Source organism: Sturnira hondurensis, unplaced genomic scaffold (assembly GCF_014824575.4).
Source record: "Sturnira hondurensis isolate 20B ecotype Veracruz unplaced genomic scaffold, ASM1482457v3 Scaffold0010128, whole genome shotgun sequence".
In the NCBI taxonomy this organism is placed as follows: domain Eukaryota; kingdom Metazoa; phylum Chordata; class Mammalia; order Chiroptera; family Phyllostomidae; genus Sturnira; species Sturnira hondurensis.
Window position 1 is genome coordinate 33598597 of NW_028082759.1, and position 18242 is coordinate 33616838.

Sequence of the window (18242 nt, forward strand, 5' to 3'; positions counted from 1 at the left end):
ATGAACACTTTAAAATGTAAGCACTTTACAACAAACTTTTTTAGAGACTTTTCTGATTTTATTAATTAGCTATCAAATATTCAACATAGTTAACTTCTCTCAAAATGTTTTAACATTTATCAGCAATTATTTACATAGGCCTACCCAAACTTAGTATCATTTTTGTTTTAGATCAGTAATCTTTTTAGGTCCTGTGGGTAAACTAATTACTAGAAAAATCAGACCTTCTAAGCCATTGGCAACTGGAGGAGGACCAGAATTAGAGATCTTCTTAGGAAGGAAACCTAACTCTAAAATAATGTAGACACATTTTTAAAAAACAGCAAATTGAACCCAATTACCTAAATCATCCATTATATGTAGAAATATAATGTTTCACTTACCTGAAGATGACTGGCAATTAGAGTCCAATCATCAGTTCCATGTTGTTCAACCAACTTCTTTAACTTATCATCCTATTAAAACAGGTATGAATATTAAAAAGCTTTCTCCTACCTTATTCCCCTATCCCTGAATATAGATAATCCTCTAATTCTTTCATGTCATATCTGGTGACCATTTTTAGAAGGACTAAAGCCACTACAATACAAGTTCTCTCATTTACTATACTGTTTCCAACAGTTTCAGCATCAATTCACTATTCATGCCTCTAGTTGAAGAAAAAAAAATGTGAGTTGGTAGGTAACTTTTCTTATGTTTTGTTTTTAAATATTTCTCATATCTATAATAGCATTAATAAAGACAGGTATGAAATGAATAAACCTTATCAAATAATCACCTCATCTCTTGTCCATTTTACTCTGTTCCAGAGTTTCTTTAATCCTTTCTGTTGTGGTACTTCATAATCATGATCGGCATACTGAAGGTCATCATCCTCATCCTCACTAAAAAAAGCACAATTGTGAAATAAAGAATTTTATTTACATTTGTAAACTCAATAAATGAGCAGGTATGACTGAAGAAACCACTCAGACTAAGAGGCATATATTATATAAAATAAGGAGCTATGGTTATTACTGACCCCAGAGATAAAGGCAGATATGCCACCAGGGTCCAAGTGGTAAACTTTATGTCATGCTAAGGAGTTTTGACCCTTATTCTTTATTTGACCTTTATCCTATAGAGGTAAAGGACTTCAAAGACTGAAAGATAAACATCTTGTGTTTCAGATATCACTGGCAGGAGTGTGGAGAAATGAAGGAAGGAAAACCAATTAATAATCTTTTACAATAACCCAAATAAGAAATTATTAAGGCCTGACAATAGTAATGGCAAAATACAAAACACAGCCACTTAAAAGACACAATGGAAGAAATGATCCATTAATAACACCAACAACAAAAGTTAAAATATGTAGAAATAACTTATGTACAAGATCAAAGTAGAGTAAAGCCAAAACACTATCTTGAGACACAAAAGACTTGAACAAATGGAAAAACATCCAGACCATATTCTTGGGTAGGAAAAACAGTATTCTAGTTGTCCATTCTCCCTAAATTAATATCAAAATATACTATAGAGAAACAATACATAAAACAGAATGGCAATGGTACATGAACAGATACACAAATCAGTAAAACAGAATAGAACATTCAGAAGAAATACAAGATCCATTTGGGAATTTGGTAAATTTTAACAATAACTTATCAGTGAAGTAACAACAGACTTTTTGATAAACGGTAAGACACTGGGTAGCTATTTTTTAAAAAATAAAGATCAAGTACTACTTTAAAATAACAAGTATTTCAGATGAAAATATTTTACATTTTTTAAATAAAATCATAATAGTACTATAATAGGATAGAATTCCATTTTTATATTGTTTGATAGAAGAGATTTTAATGTGACAAAAATAAAAAAAACATTAAAGAACTGACTAAAGTAATGACAATGGAAAGAAGCATGTGAAACATATATTAAATAAGTAGAATTAAAAAGATTTTATAACTAATGAATATGGGAGATGTGGGAAAAGGAAGAATGACTCCAACATTTTCTGGCTTTGAGAGAATAAATAGAGCGATTCACTGAGCTAAAGAACAGAGAAGGAGAAACTGAATTTTGGGAGAGAGAAGGGAATGGGAGAGTAAGCAATTTTGTACTAGCTGATTTCAAGGCACTTAAGAACTATATGAGAGCCCTGGCTGGTGTGGCTCAGCGGACTGAGCACAGGACTGAAAAATGGAAAGGTCACAGGTTCAATTTCAAGGCAGGGCACATGCCTGGGTTGCCAGCCAAGTCCCCAGTTGGGGGTGTGTAAGAGGTAACTGATAAATGTTTCTCTGCACATCGATGTTTCTCTCCATCTCTTTCTCTCCCTTCCCCTCTCTCTCTAAAAATAAGTAAATGAAATCTTAAAAACAAAAGAACCATATGAGAAATATACATGTAGATATATATAGAACAGCGCTGTACAAAGAAATACAATGCAAGCCACACATGCAATTTCCTAGGAACCACATTAAAAAAAACAGAAACAGGTAAAATTAATTTTAATAATAAACATATAACCCAATATATAAAAATTTTATCATTTCAAACTATAATCAACATAATCTTAAAATGTTTCACATTCCTTTTTTTCTTACTAAAGTCTTCAAAATCTGGTATGTACTTTATAGTTACAGTGAATCTCAATTCAGAAAAGCCACATGACAAGAGCTCAATAGCTATTCCTACTGTGCAGACCAGATCTAGAAGGCAACTGGGTACATGGATCTTCTGTTCAGGAAAGAAGTCTAGGGTAGACACACAGTTTTGGCAGTCACCAGAACACAGAGAACAATTAACACCATGAGAGCAAGAGCAAAAAGCAAACAGGGTAGATCTTCATGATAAACTGAATTAGGAAATTTTGAGTAGCCAGGGAGCTACATCAGCATCTGAAAATAACATAAGCTAATATTTACTTAAATCTTCTAAGTACCAGACATTGTGGTAGACAATACAATTTCTCTCCTAAAATGCCACACTAACTCCCAAAAAGGATTATTATTATTATGTCCATTTTACAAAATAGAAAACTTAGGCCCTGGCTGGCGTAGCTCAATGGATTAAGCATGGGCCTGCGAACCAGAGGATCGAGGTTCGATTCCCAGTCAGGGCACATGCCTGGGTTGCAGGCTGGTTCCTTGCAGGCTAACTACCAGCAGGGGACTCACAAGAGGCAACCATACATTGATGTTTCTCTCCCTCTCTCCTTCCCCTCTAAAGATAAATAAATAAATAAATAAATAGTTGCTCAAGTCTTAAAAAAAAAAAAAAAAAAAGATGGTGGCATAGGCAGACCTGACTTGCTCTATGCACAAACACATCAAAATTACAGCTAAAATACAGAATAACCATCACTTAGAACTAACGGTCAGAAATCTAGCTGAATGGAACTCTAACAACTAAGGAATTAAAGACACCACATCCTTCCAGACTGGTAGGAGGGATGTAGATGCAGAACAGGCTGGTCCCTCACCCATGTGTGGTGGATAAAAATTTGGAAGGGGTATCTCTGGAGTGATAAGTCCCAGCCCCGCACCAAGTCCTCTAACCCGAGATCCCAGTGCCAGGAAGGTAAGTGCTCACAACTTCTGCTGCAAAAATCAGTGGGGACTGAGTGGATGGAAGAAACTACTGGAGTCCAAAGCAATTCATCTTAAAGAACCAACACACACTCACCTACTCAGACTCACTGCCTCTGAGCTCCAGCACTGTGGTAGCAGCTTGTAAGGCACCATGGTATATAGGGAGAAACTAAACGGTCTAACATCAAAGTGAACAGAGGCCATTGTCCCTTTTCTAAACCCTCCCCCCACAGAGCTGGCAAGCTGGTGCCATATCTGAGACTCCATCAAGCTGGCTAACACTCTTTAACCTGTGTTGGAGATCCCCAGAGACTCTGCCCCACCCAATTTAGGGGCCCACCCAAGCTGTGTTTCCATATGAATGGTTGGTCTTGGCTTCTGCTTCACAACTTCCTAAATCCTTGCAAACAAGCAACTGATAGCCTCAGTGAGCCCCAGGCTGGGAACTATCAGCAGCCAGCCTAGATTCACAGCTTGGCTTTGCCTAGGAGTCTCCAAGCCTAGCACAAGTAGCAGCCATCTCCAGTTGATTGCTTTATAGTTCAGGCAGGGTGCCCTGGGCAAAACACAGGTTGGTGCTGACCTTGGCCTGACCCACCCAGGAAACCCCAAGGCCAGTGTACCCAGTGGACAGCTACAGACCACATTGGAACACCACTACCCTACCCCTGCACAGCTGATCCTCCACAAAGGGCAGAGGTTGGTGGTCAGTGGTCACAGCCAATCTTTGCAGCTGACTGGCCTGGGTAAATCCCTACCATTGATCTTCCAACAGCAACCAAGGCTCAACTACAAGAGGAGGGTGTACTCAGCCCACACAAAGGGCACACCTCCAGTACCCGGCTTGGGGATAGGGGAGGCTGTGCCACTGGACCCTACAGGACACTCCCTGCATTAAGCCACACTACCAAGACATGGAGTCAAAGCAGCTCTACCTAATACATAGAAACAAACACTGTGAGGCTGACAAAACAAAGGGACAAAGAAACATGGCCCAAATAAAAGAACAGATTAAACTAAAAAAAAAGAAGAGCTAAACAAAATGGAGATAAGCAATTTATCAGACGCAGAGTTCAAAACACTGGTTATAAGGATGCTCAAGGAACTTAGTGAGGACCCAACAGCACAAAAATATCCAGTCAGAAATGAAGGAGTACTAACTGAAATAAAGAACAGTTTACAGGGAAACAACAGTAGAATGGATGAAGCTTAGAATCAAATCAAAGATTTGGAACATAAGGAAGCAAAAACAACCAATCAAAATAACAAAAAGAAAAAAGAACCCAAAACAATGAGGATAGTACAAGCAGCCTCTGGGACAACTTCAAGAATCCCTACATTCTCATAATAGGGGTGCCAGAAGGAGAAGAAAATTGAAAATTTACTTGAAAAATCGATTTTCAAAAAAATTGAAAATCTATTTGAAAAAATAATGAAAAAAAACTTCCCTAATTTGGTGAAGGAAATAGACATGCAAGTCCAGGAAGCACAGAGAGTCCCAACCAAGATGGATGCAAAGAGGCCCACTCCAAGACACATCATAATTAAAATGCCAAAAGTTAAAGATAAAGGGAGAATCTTAAAAGCAGCAAGAGACAAGAAGTTACTGACCTTCAGGGGAATTCCCATAAGAATGTCAGCTGATTTCTCAATGAAAACTTTGTAGGCTAGAATGGATTGGCAATAAATATTCAAAGTCATGAAAAGCAGGGACCTACAGCCAAGATTGCTCTCCCCTGCAAAGCTATCATTTAGAATCAAAGGGCAGATAAAGAGCTTCCCAGACAAGAAAAAACTAAAAGAGTTCATCATCATCAAACCATTATTACATGAAATGTTAAAGGGACTTATTTAAGAAAAAGAAGAAAACCAAAACTATGAATAAAATGGCAAAAAATATGTATTGATCAATGATTGAATCTAAAAAACAAACTAAGTAAACAAGAAGAACAGAGACAGAATCATGGATACGGAAAATGTTTTGATGGTTGCCAGATGAGAGTGGGGTGGGTGAGAATGGGTGAAGAAAGGAGGGGATTAAGAAGTACAAATAGGTAGGTACAGAATAGTCATGGGCATATAAAGTACAGTATAAGAAATGGACCAGCCAAAGAACTTATGGGCATGACCCATGGACATGAACAATGGTGGGGGGATTGCCTGAGGGAATGAGGGGTGCTGGGTAGAGGCAGTCAAAGGAAGAAACCTCAGAACAACTGTAATAGCATAATCAATAAAATATAATTAAAAAAATAAAAAGCAAAAAAGAAAACTTGGAAGAGCATAACTTCTTGCCCACAGTTACACCAAATACAGCAGGGCTGAACTCCAAAACTTACTACCTTACCACTACATATACCATATTAGAAAAATAGGTAAGAAGATACAAAAAGCTGGAACATTCCAAAGATAAACCTCAAGTACATTTTGCAATCACAGCAAAGTTCTAGTTCTAAATTGCCTACTCCCTTCATATCCTTGAACATATTAGCCTCTCAGGGCCGTAGTTCACCTGTTTGTAAAATGAAGAAAATACCACCTACTTTGTAGTGCTACTTTGACGATAAATGAAAAATGTATAAACATCTTCTATAGTGTGACACAAAGAGGTGGCTCAATATTATTATTATGTATATAGGCTGATTGCCTAAAAATATTCAAAATTACTTTGCTTTACTAGATTCAACTTCCCAAAAATTCATTTTGATTTCAAATGGCAAAAACTTGATGATTTGTTTGACCTTACTATAATATATCTACTTAAGAACATGTAGGTAGTTCCTAATATTACATAAAGTTTCAAATTTACAAAACTGACAAATAAAGATCTAGATTTAATATATACTGTCTACAAATCCTTTGTAGGAATTTATCATTTCCTTTGATTTGTTAATTACATAGGACCAAACTTCTTCAAATCTGACCAAGCAAGACACCAAGATCCCTTATTCCCCAACCTAGGGTAGACACACAGTGTGGTTCTTTAGTTCAACACACTTCAGTATTCCAATGCTCTCTCCATAAAGCCAATGTCTGTTTGTAACAATAATCTGCCAATTCTACATGCTTGTTTTGTTAAACCTTGCTTAAAATAAAAACAAAAATTTAGAGAAAAAAATACCTGCTAGTTGTAGCCATCTTTGGCTTTCAGAAATATCACTTGATTAGCCAAGATTACAAACTGTTAAACTGGAAATGTTTCAGGAGCCAATGATTTCATAAATTTTGAAAGCAGCTACTAAACCAGAAAGAACACCATACTGAAATCTTTCTGTGCAATTTGTACATAACTACCAGACATGGTAGATGTATGGCATCTACCCTTCATTTTTAATGCCCACTACACCTGCCAACCTTCCCAACCAAATAGTAAGTTCAGGAGTACAAAGACCACACCTAATGTGTTCACCTTGCAGCATCAAACACAGTATCTACCATTCAAATATGTATGTATAAAATTAATGAATTATTTCCCTTACTTTCACCTCTTCCAAGTGCTCTGGATTCCAAAATCACTTCACAAGTGGAATAAGAAAACATTTTTGCTTAACAAATGAAAATACCACTAGGAGGAGATGAAAGGCATTCCCATTTGTTAAAAAGACTTTCAAAATCCGAATGCACCTCTAAATGGTAGAATAAATAAAACAGAACCTGCTGAAACAAGCCTAAGAAATATATATATTCAGCACAGAAGGGTTTCTTTGGGGTATCTGCTAATGTTGCCAACCATTCCCAGAATTGTCTCAGCAACATCACCACTTCTGCTATCCCAGTTTCCCTCTTCTTCCTTTCCCTCAGATCCTAACAGCTTCCACAAGAGCATTTTGAGATTTTTTTCTTAAAAAATCAGGTTATGTATAAATAAAAAGTTTTCTACTTTGGAACTGGCCCATATAAATCTTAAGTATTCACAAAAGTATCTACATCATATCCAATCTGCGCAAAATTCACCTTAAGGTTCTTATCAAACTATTTTAAGAATATGATCCAAAAATATTACTTGGGTCAAGAGTAATTTTTCCTGAAAACTTGTTCATCTTAACTTTAAAATCCCCCCTTACTTTTTTTTCAACCACATATTTGGTCTGTGAGAAATTTCTATTTCTTCATGAGGTTTCACTCTGTTTTGCATCAGCATGGTCATCAGTTTCAGGCAGAGTTATTCAGCTCAACCAGTGTTCAGGAAGCTGGGTTTGTGAGTAGGTGAGTGGGAGGGAGAGTTAAAGCAGATTTCTTAGAATCATCTCACTACCACTGGGACTTTCCTGGAGTCTATCTAAGAAGTAGAATCTAGCTACTTCTTAGTTTTATAATTAAATTATTTCTATATTATTTAAGTAATTGTTGAAAAGATGATGTAACTTTCAAATAAGTGTGACTGAAAAAGATCCTAGAAACTTATCACCATCGCAACAGAAAGGTGGCTGAAAATAAGGGAAAGGATAAAACCCCACAAGAAACCTCACCAATATTCCAACTCCACCATTTAACAATGAAAAAGTTCTACTGCTCTATAATCTGGCTCTATTATTCTGATTTTTTACATCATCTTTTACATTTGTGTTGTAGCAATAGGTGCTGATAAGATGTAATATATAAAATCAAATTCCTGTGTAGATAAACCATTTCTAGCTTGGGGTTTCTAGTCTAGAAGATAGAAAAAAAAATGAAATTATATCTGCAGTCACAAATCAAAACTAGAAGAAGAATTTGGTCTCAGAATCTTTATCTAGGCCTTAGCTTCCTGAGTCTTTCTGTCAGTTTTATTTTTTGAGTCAAAGAAAATATTTATGGTATAGCTGTTAATACACTACCTAAGTACTATATTCAAATGAAAAGTACTTTGTCGATTATGAATGGATGAAGTGACTAGGTTGATATGAAACAGCCAAATGAAGCACATAGACACACAAAAAATACTATGACTCATTAAGCAAGGAAGATGGTTAAGGGTAACTTTGTCCTGGGGTGTAAGCTAATAGGATGTAACGGTCATTTGGGAAATAGCACACAAACTATTCATACTTGACAATATTAAGATAAAACATATGGAAGAAGTTTGATTTTATAGCCACTGATTTGACCACCTAAAAGAAAGAGGCAGCTAAAGAAAGAATATAAGAATTTTTTAAAATTTATTTTTATTTGAAAACAAACTACTGGTTTAAAATGGGAAAAACATCAGTAGTGTTATTAAATTTCATCTAATATAAAATCACTTCAAATTAATCATATTTTAACCACAAACTGCATCAAGTCTGAAATTTTTATCATAATCAAAATATACAACTTTATTATACGTCTTGACAGAATAACTGTATTGAAGTCCAACTGAATCCAAGATATAAAAATGTACCAGGTTAATTTAATATAGTGAAATCAGGCCACCCAGTGGTAAATATGATGCATTGCATACATGAATATTTTTTCCCCAAAAAATCTTGACTGCAAACTAGCATCATCATGGTGAAACAAATTTAACTTTTTTGGACCATTACTTATAGCAATACTGAAGTAAATACTGAAAGAGTTCTACATAGTTATCCATAAACAAAAACAATGTGGGAACATTTCTATTTTATTCCATTAGTGTGTAGATATTTTTAATGAGAAAAGAGTATTACAAAAGGGTTCAAAATAGGATGTATATTAAATTAAAAGTTACATTACAAACCATAAGACTCAAACCCATTATAATAACAGATAAAAAACTGGTATACAGTTTACTTGCTTCCCCAAAACAACATTGCTAGTTAATGACAAAGCTGATTTTAAAAAATTAGTCCTCATATTTCAGTATTCTTTCACTCATAACACCCACTTTGCTGGAGACAACATAATAAAATTGCTTCCTATACACACATACCCCAGTGAAAAACATCTTCCAATTCAAGAGCTGGCTTTTACCTTTTTAGTTTAGTACAGTCACAGGTCAAGTGTAAATACCTATATCTGTTACTACATAAATAGGCTTTCTGGCTTCTCAATGACATTTTTTAAAGTTTATTTTTAAAGGCAGAACTGCTTTAAAAAACTAAAATTAATTAATACATAAACATGTTTAAAAATCAAATACGTGGGGGAAGGCTGAGATGGGGGTAAAAGGCAGAAAACTGTACTTGAACAATTTTAAAAAATCAAATGTATGTTAATAACATATGCCAATTTTAGTGTTGCCTGCAAATTATGTCATTAAAACCCCTAGCAGGATCTAAAACTATTTAAAGTCACAACACTAAGTGAGCCTTTTCCTTTATGTATATATAGATATAGCTATCTTAAAGATCAAAAAAGCCAACACGCTTCAGCTGTTTCACGCCTGAGGTAACAGTGTTTTACTTTTTTTCCAGATCATACAGAAAAAGCATGTTACAGGATTTATGCCTATAGTCTTATGCAAAACTTATATATTGCAAAGTATAATTTTCACTCAAATACTTAAATGGCTGTCTAGAGGAGATCTTAAAGTGACTGAATTATTTCCTTTCTCTTTCAATTATAAAGTTCATATTTAATATTAAGATATTTAGCCAAAAGACCTGAGACTAGACTTTGCCAAATGGTTAGATTGTTTCCCTGTCAAAGCATTTCACATTCTATTAGCGTCTAAGTTACATTTCCATATATGAGAACTATAATTTAGAACACAAGACATTCAAGTATGAAGATCCTAAGAAAATATATCACTCAGAGATAATTTTTCATCTCATCCTCCACCTGAATACTCCCATAGGGAGTATAACTTCACTCCACTATGTTTAATTACTCCAGACTTAAGACTCTTTAAGGCATTCTATAACATATATTTAAATTAATTTATACAGCAAACCAGGACTAAAAGTCAACAGTACAACTAATGCTTAGATCTCAAAGCTCACAATATTTTCAATAAAAGAAAGCTTATATGGGCAAATTAATCACAAAATCATTTCTTCTTTGTCTATTATTATGAATCAAACAGAAAACCAACTGGAGAAGGCAGGGTTCTGATATTCAAGCATCCATGTCTAAACATAATGAAATGCTGATGATAGCATTCACCAAGAAATTATTTTGAATAAGATTAACATCAGTGCTGATAAATAGATAATGCCACATATAGTCAGTTGTCACTTTGCTTAATGAAGTTACTTTTAAAATTTTTGTATATTCAAAAGACAAGGCCTAAACCGGTACCTCAATAATTAGAATTACAGGAGCTTTCAATATTGGTCTTTTCTGAAATTTAAAAGGTTAATTGGGTCTTTGACATTCTAGAGCGGAGATTCTTACCTGGGTGACTTTGTCCCCCAACAGACATTTGGTAATGTCTGGAGATCTTTGATTTTCAGGACTGGGTTAAGTCCTTACTGGTATCAACTCTTTGCAGGCCAGGATTGTTGCTAAATATGGGACAAAGTACAGGTCAGCCTCCTCCCAAAATATCAACATCAAGAGTGCCAAGGTTGAGCCCTGGCTGGTGTGTAGATGGCCTGGGAAAGAGCTGCCGGTTCAATTCCTGGTCTAGGGCACATGCCTGGGTTTCCAGCCAGGTCCCCAGTAGGTGGCGCGCGAGACCCCATTGATGCTTCTCTCGCACAGAGAACCACACATCGATGCTTCTCTCCCTCTCTCCTTCCCTTCTTCCCCCTCTCTAAAAATAAATAAATAAAATCTTAAAAAAAAAAAGATTGCCAAGGTTGAAAACCCTGTTCTAGATATGTGGGTTTATATGTATTTGTATTTGAATTTTTTCCACCACAAAAGTTTGACCTATTCTGTAGTTGCTACAAACCAATAGGCTAACAAAGACTTAATTTTATTTTATGCTACTTTCTGAAGAAAACATCTTATATACACAGATGCCTAATAAGTGAATAAAGTAACAAATATTATGTGTATTGTTACCGATTTTTAACAGAAATCTGCAATGAACGAATCCTGATATTAAGTTTCAATTTAAGAAATAAGTTAAAACTTTGAGGTTATGGATCTAGAAATAAAACCATTTGGAAATTTTGTCAAACATGTTTTGAAGTTTATTAATAATGCAATTAAAAGTCTAGTTTTTGTCTTCTAAGTGATTACTACACACAATTTAAAAGTAGCTACTATAGTGACATAGATATGAAAATCAGAGGCATAAATTCATCCTAGCAAATTTTCCAACAACAAAAAATGTGTCTTACCTCTGTGCAAACTTAGGTATGGTTAGAGCCAAACATAGACATTCAAAATATTAAGTGAATCAAATACATTGTTTTATTTTAAGATCAAGCTACTAGTAGTAACAGTGTGACAGCTTCCAATAGAAGATCATACACACACACGCACAAAGCTAAGAACATGAGTACGGTAATTACAAAAAAAAAACATCAAAAACGTCCTCCTCCAACTATTCCTCAGCAGATTTTCAAACCATTAAGGGAGTAAGTTTGGCAGAGGGGTCCCCGCCCAGGTTTACCACGGAGTTCCTATTTTAACTGGTAGTGATTCAGAGAAAGAGTCCCCCTGAACACCATTTTCATGTCATCCTGGCAGGACAGTACCACTTTTCTCTGCGTAGCGTATCCCCAAAGAGCACAGACTTACCTGGCAAGAAACTCCCCACCAAGAAGCAGCTGTGAAAGATTATGGAGAGAATCAACTCGAAGGAGCAACCTGGGCATCTATTACTACTTTCTGTGTGTTAAACACAGCGGTCCCCAACTGTGCACACGTCACGGCCGCGCTCCGGCCAGCCGGGCCGAGGTGGCTATGGAGCAGCGGGAAGGGAAACCTCTGCCCCAGCCGGAGACGGCCTCGTGGGGAAGCGACGGGAAAGGAAAGAGAATCTGGGCCAGGGCTGTGCCGACAGGCCTGGGCGAAAGGGATGTCACCCACCTGCGCGACCTCTTCGCCATCCTTCAAGTACCGCATAGGCGCGGGCAGGGCGGGGACGCAGTTTAGCCTCCTCCAGCCTCAGGAAAACGCTCCTTTCCCCGACCCTCCCGCCGATTCCCCGGCTCCCTCTCCAAGGGCACGAAGTGCGAACGCTACTCCAGCGGGCAAGACGAAGGGAAGGAGGGACGGACAGAGACCCGCCCCCGGTCCGCAGCACCGTTCCTAGCCCCGGCCAGGCCAGTTCAGGGATGCCCCCAACATGTCAGCAGCCGCGCTCCCGCCCTCCGCCGGCCTCCCGCGGACTCTCAGCCTTCCAGCCACCGGCGCCGACCCCCCGCCCTCCCTCCGCAGCAAGCGGCTCTGCAAGGCTCGCAGCCTCCTGCAGGGTTTTGTGCCCACCGCCGAATCTCGCGCCTAGCCTCCCTCAAGAGCCGCCGTTTGAATCTGCGCACGCGGCCCCGAACCTCATTGGTTGTGGCGGCTGCACGAGAGGATGGGGGCGGGGCGGGGAGAGCGCGCGCGGCTGAGGGCGGGGCTGGGGTGCTGGAAGCCGGGACTGGAACTCGCGGGAGTCGGGAAGGAGCTGGGATTCAGGGTGTAGGTCCGCGGGTGGGGCTCACGGGTTTAGCTGTGACAGGCCTCGGAGCGCGCCCAGTGCCGCACCGCGAGGAGGCGGGGCGCAGAGTTGCGCGGAGCCTGCTGGGAAAAGGAATGCCAGCCTTAGCTAGAGACAAGTCTGGAATCGGGAACTAGAGCTCACACTTCTAGGGGTCCGTGGACCGTGTCCTCGGGAGATTGGGCAGGCTCCCTGGGGCAAGTCCGTGCAGCCTTCTTTTGACCACAGCCCCTCACTCCTCGGATATAGCAAGTCGCACTAGTAGGAGGCTCGGTCTTTGGACATGAGAGTAGTTTTACCATCAAATTTGGGTGGCTGTTGATGCTTAAGCAAAACTGTGAGCTAATTTTGACCAGATGGCATAACTACTGGGGTCGCTAACACTCTGTGGCAGAAAACTGAATATCATGAATGAGCAAGAGTGTGACAGGTGAAAAAAAATGTTTTTAGCTGGAGACGTGCTTGGAACGGAAAAGGGAAATAATCCAGGTCGGCGGCGGGTCTTCAAAGTGGGAGAAATAACTGTTGTGTCCGGGGAAGGAGCCCTGATCCAGGAGAACGATGCTGGAAATCAGGAGCGGACTGGGGATTTCGCACAGATAAATGAGTATGGTGGTCAACAGTAAGAGAGAAGGCAGGACGCGGAACTGCATCCAAGGAGCTTTTAGCAGTTGCAACTACTTTACAGGTTTCAAATCTAATAACTATGAACTGCTCAATTCAAGTAGCGTTAAAGTACATTAACTACAGTATCCATTAGAGATGGTAAAGTATCCAGATATGCAAGGTAACATGCTCTACTGCATAGAGCATTAAACCACATGATAATATTGTAACAGACGTACATTTTGCTATTTTGAAATTTTACGCATCACTTTTTGCAAATCAGAGATGCAGGTGCAAATGTGAACTAAGAGGAGCTGGCATGCACTACTTTCAAAATTTAAAACATCTGCTTATTTATATAGTTCCTTTTTCTCAAGGCTTCTGGGAAAGAAGGCACACAGCTTTTCTTTTAAATCATTCCATACTTTGTTGCTGATTCACTTTTTGTTTAACCTAATTTAGAAAGTAATGTCACTTGAAGACAGTGTTTTCTTATTTACTCCTGACTCATACATTTCTCTAGTTATTTAATATCCTAACAGAAAACAGAATTTGTGCTATATTTTAGGCTAAATCAGTTTTATATAGAGTACCTTTTTAGATCCGGAAGGCAGGTATTTTGGATTTTGCCAGTATATTGCCAGTAAACTAAATTCCCATCATTTTAGAGGTAAAGAAAAAGTTCCTCAGAGAGATTGCAAATTTATATAAATCAGTTATAAAGACAAAGTGTGGAGTTTTAACTAAAGCCATTCACAGTTGTTTGAATATGCATATTCAAATATATCATAACCTGGGAGTTGTTTTTTTAGCAATATATTTAATAAAGAAGTTATAGTCAGAGTATGTAAAGAACGCTCAAGACTCACTAATGAGAAAAAAAGGAGGGAAAAGATTAGAACAGACACCTTACCAAAAAAGATACACAAATGGCAAATAAACCATGTGAAAGGATGCTTCACATCATCAATCATTAGAGAAATGCAAATAAAAACACATTGAGATACTGCTACATAGCTCTTAGAATGAGGGGAAAAAGCATTACTATACAAGTTTGGTCAAGATGAAGATGCTAAGCAAATACAAGTTTCTTACAATGCAAATGTTTATAATGGCCTTTTATTTGAAATCACCAAAAACTGAAAACATTTAAAGGGATAGTCGTACTCCTTAACCCCACAGAGTTGTTTTGAATAGTACATTAATGCTTCTCAAGTTTTTAATTCTAAACTGATTTTAAAGTTGTGTGTACTATTTTACCTTTTTACTCCAAATCTTTAAATAAATAACTTTATTAGTAGTAAATAAATGAGCAAGAAGGTGCACCTTGCTCATCCTTCACATGACTGCACCTACTTCTCATCCTTCTGCAAAGGCCAAATACTCCCAGGACTTGGTTATGTTAGTTTTAAAAGCTTATGATAGTTTAATATGGTACCTAAAAGACTATACTTTTAATAGACCTATAACAACCAATCCCGTAAGTAGATTTTTTCTCTTCTATTAGTTGCTACACTCCAGTCTTTAGAATAGTGATAAACCCAGATGCTCAGTAAATACAGTAACTGTAGAATGAATGGGGAAAAAACAAATAATAAACAAGTGCATAAATATTTATGCTTACAAGGACACAGAAAGTACAGATTAAAATGGATTTGAAATACCATTACTACTAAGGTAGCAAAATTTTTCTAAATTCTGCCAACAAGGTTTGAATAATAGTATTGAAACTGGTATAATCCTTTGGAAAGCAATACTGAGCAAAAGCCAGAAATATGGATATATCATTTGACAGACATTTTACCTTAAAAAGGCATTTGATACAAGCAAGAAAGATGTGTTTGAATGCTTATACTAGTGTATTCCATTAGAACCCCAGTTTGGAGGCATTTACATTGTGAAACTAGTTTAAATGGTTCATCAACACGAAAGAAAAATTATGCAGACAGTAAAAGCAGTGTAATTTAATATTACGGTAATGCCACCAAATGGCTGTTACACTTATAGGCTCTCCTAGGTGCTTCATGTGCATTCGTCTTAACTAATATTCGCAATTGAAGATGGAGGCATAGGTAGACACTCTTTGCCTCCTCACACAACGAAAAGGATAACAGCAATTAAAAAAAAAACTGGAACTGATAGAAAATCGAACTGTATAGGAGTCCTACCACCAATGAGTTAAAGAAGACACATCCATCTAGACCAGTAAGAGGGGTAGAGACAGGCAGCCAGGAAGAGAGGACTCCCAGCAAGGCAGGAGCTGGCGGATCCAGCGAGGTGGCAGATCGTGGAGCAGGGCATGCAAGGCTGCAGCTGGAGAGGACAAGGCAGCAGCAGGCAGTGCACTGTGGCGGTGGATTGCAGACTGGGTGGTCCTACATTCACTCGCAGATAAACCAGGAGAAACAACTGAAGAGCAGGATGGACTGCGCAACCCAGGGCCCAAGTGCAAGAAAATAAAGCCTAAAACCACTGATTGAAAACACCTGTGGGGGTGGAGGCAGCAGGAGAAACTACCAGTCTTATAGGAGAGTTTGTTGGAGAAACCCACAGGATCATAGAATGTACACAAACCCACCCACAGGAACTCAGCACCAGAAGGGCCCAATCTGCGAGTGGGAAGCGGGGGAAGTGACTGAAATCAGGCAGAGAGCGGAGCAAGAGCCATTGTTTCCTATCCGATATTTTCCCCACATACAGTGTCACAACACAGTGACATCACTTACCCCTCCCTGGTGAACACCTAAGGCTCCACCCCTCATACGTAACAGGTGAGTCAAGACAAAAAAAAAATGGCCCAAACAAAAGAACACATCAAAGCTCCAGAAAAAATACAACTAAGTGATGAAGAGATAGCCAACCTATCAGATGCACAGTTCAGAACACTGGTAATCAGGATGCTCACAGAATTGGTTGAATTTACTTCCGCCAAGATGGAGGCATAGGTGGAAACACTGTGCCCTCTCCCACAACCAAATTTGAATACAACAAAGGTTTGGAGAACAAAGACACAGCAAAAAACTGAAAATTGAATTATACGGAAGTCCGACAACCACTAACCGTTCAACGGGGACGGTAAGAGGGGCAGAGCCAGCATCAGAGCTGGGTCGGGCAGGAAAGATCCCCCGACCTAGGTGCACAGGCAGCCCGGACCAAGTCAGGGTGTGGGGCAGACTGACCGCGGTCGCACATTCTCGCACAGTGAGACGGACCACGCAGGCCCCAGGGGGCGAGGGCTGACGGCGGTGGCACACTCACGTGCAGTGGGACGAAACACTCAGGCCCGATGACAGTGGCAACTGCAGCACCTGTGGGGGCCGAGGCGGGAGGCGGCAGACGAGACGCCATAGTTCCTCATTGACCCCGCCCCCACATACAGCGTCATAACCCAGCGACTGAGTTGCCCTGCTCTAGTGAACACCTTAGGGCTCCAATTCTGCTACGGAACAAGAACGAACAGCCAAAAAGATGGCACAAGAAGAACTCAAAGTCCCAGAGCCGATAACTCTCAGCGACTGAGGAATTGCCAGCCTCTCAGAAGCACAATTCAGGACACTGTTTATCAGGATGTTAACAGAACTGGTTGATTATAGTCACAAGTTAGAGGAACATATGAAGGCTAAACTAATTGAAATGAAGGGAGATGTCCAGGAAACCAATAGCGATGGAAAGGAAACTGGGACTCAAATCAATGGAATGGACCAGAAGGAAGAATGAAAAATCCAACCAGAAAGGAATGAAGAAATGAGAATTCAAAAAAATGAGGAGAGGCTTAAAAACCTCCAGGACATCTTTAAACGTTCCAACATCCGGATTATAGGGGTACCAGAAGGGGGAAAGAAACAGCCACGAGTGGAAAACGTATTTGAACAAATAATAAAGGAGAACTTCCCCAGTCTGGCAAAGGCAGTAGACTTCCAGGAAATCCAGGAATTTCAGAGAGTGCCAAAGAAGTTGGACCCAAGAAGGAACACACCAAGGCACATCATCATTACATTAGCCAAGACTAAAATGAAGGAGAGAATCCTAGAAGCAGCAAGAGATAAGGGGACAGTCACCTATAAAGAAGTACCCATCAGACTGTCAGCTGATTTCTCAAAAGAGACCTTACAGGCAAGAAGGGGCTGGAAAGAAATATTCCAAGTCATGAAATCCAAAGACCTACAGCCAAGATTGCTTTATCCAGCAAAACTTTCATTTAGAATGGAAGGACAGATAAAGTGCTTCTCAGATAAGGTCAAGTTCAAGGAGTTCATCATCACCAAGCCCTTATTATATGAAATGCTAAAGGGACTTATATAAGAAAAAGAAGATGAAAAAGATTAACAGTGAAAGGACAGCAAACTCACAGTTATTAACAACCACACCTAAAACAAAAGCAAACCAAGAGGACAGCTAGATCAGGAGTGGAACCATAGAAATGAAGAACACATGGAGGGTTAGCAACAGGGGAGTGGGAGGAGGAGAAGGGGGGAGAAGGCACAGAAAATAGCACAGAGGGTAGGTAGAAAATAGATAGGGGGAGGGCAACAATAGTGTGGGAAATATAGAATCTAAAGAACTTGAGACACGTGGTTATA

At 38.9% G+C, this 18242-nt stretch overlaps 1 protein-coding gene across 4 annotated transcripts in view; it reads right to left on the reverse strand.

Annotated features, from left to right (window-relative positions):
* MYBL1 (MYB proto-oncogene like 1) overlaps positions 1–12737 on the reverse strand; it is a 39301-nt gene extending 26564 nt beyond the window's left edge. For all 4 annotated transcript variants that reach the window (XM_037058659.1, XM_037058656.1, XM_037058658.1 and 1 more), the window contains exons 1-3: positions 12441–12737; positions 779–884; positions 384–455 (exon numbers count right to left, since the gene is read on the reverse strand). In XM_037058659.1, the coding sequence (XP_036914554.1) occupies positions 384–455; positions 779–884; positions 12441–12460 (198 nt within the window). In that variant the 5' untranslated portion in view covers positions 12461–12737. The remainder of the gene's footprint in view (positions 1–383; positions 456–778; positions 885–12440) is intronic.
* Positions 12738–18242: the final 5505 nt, after the last annotated feature.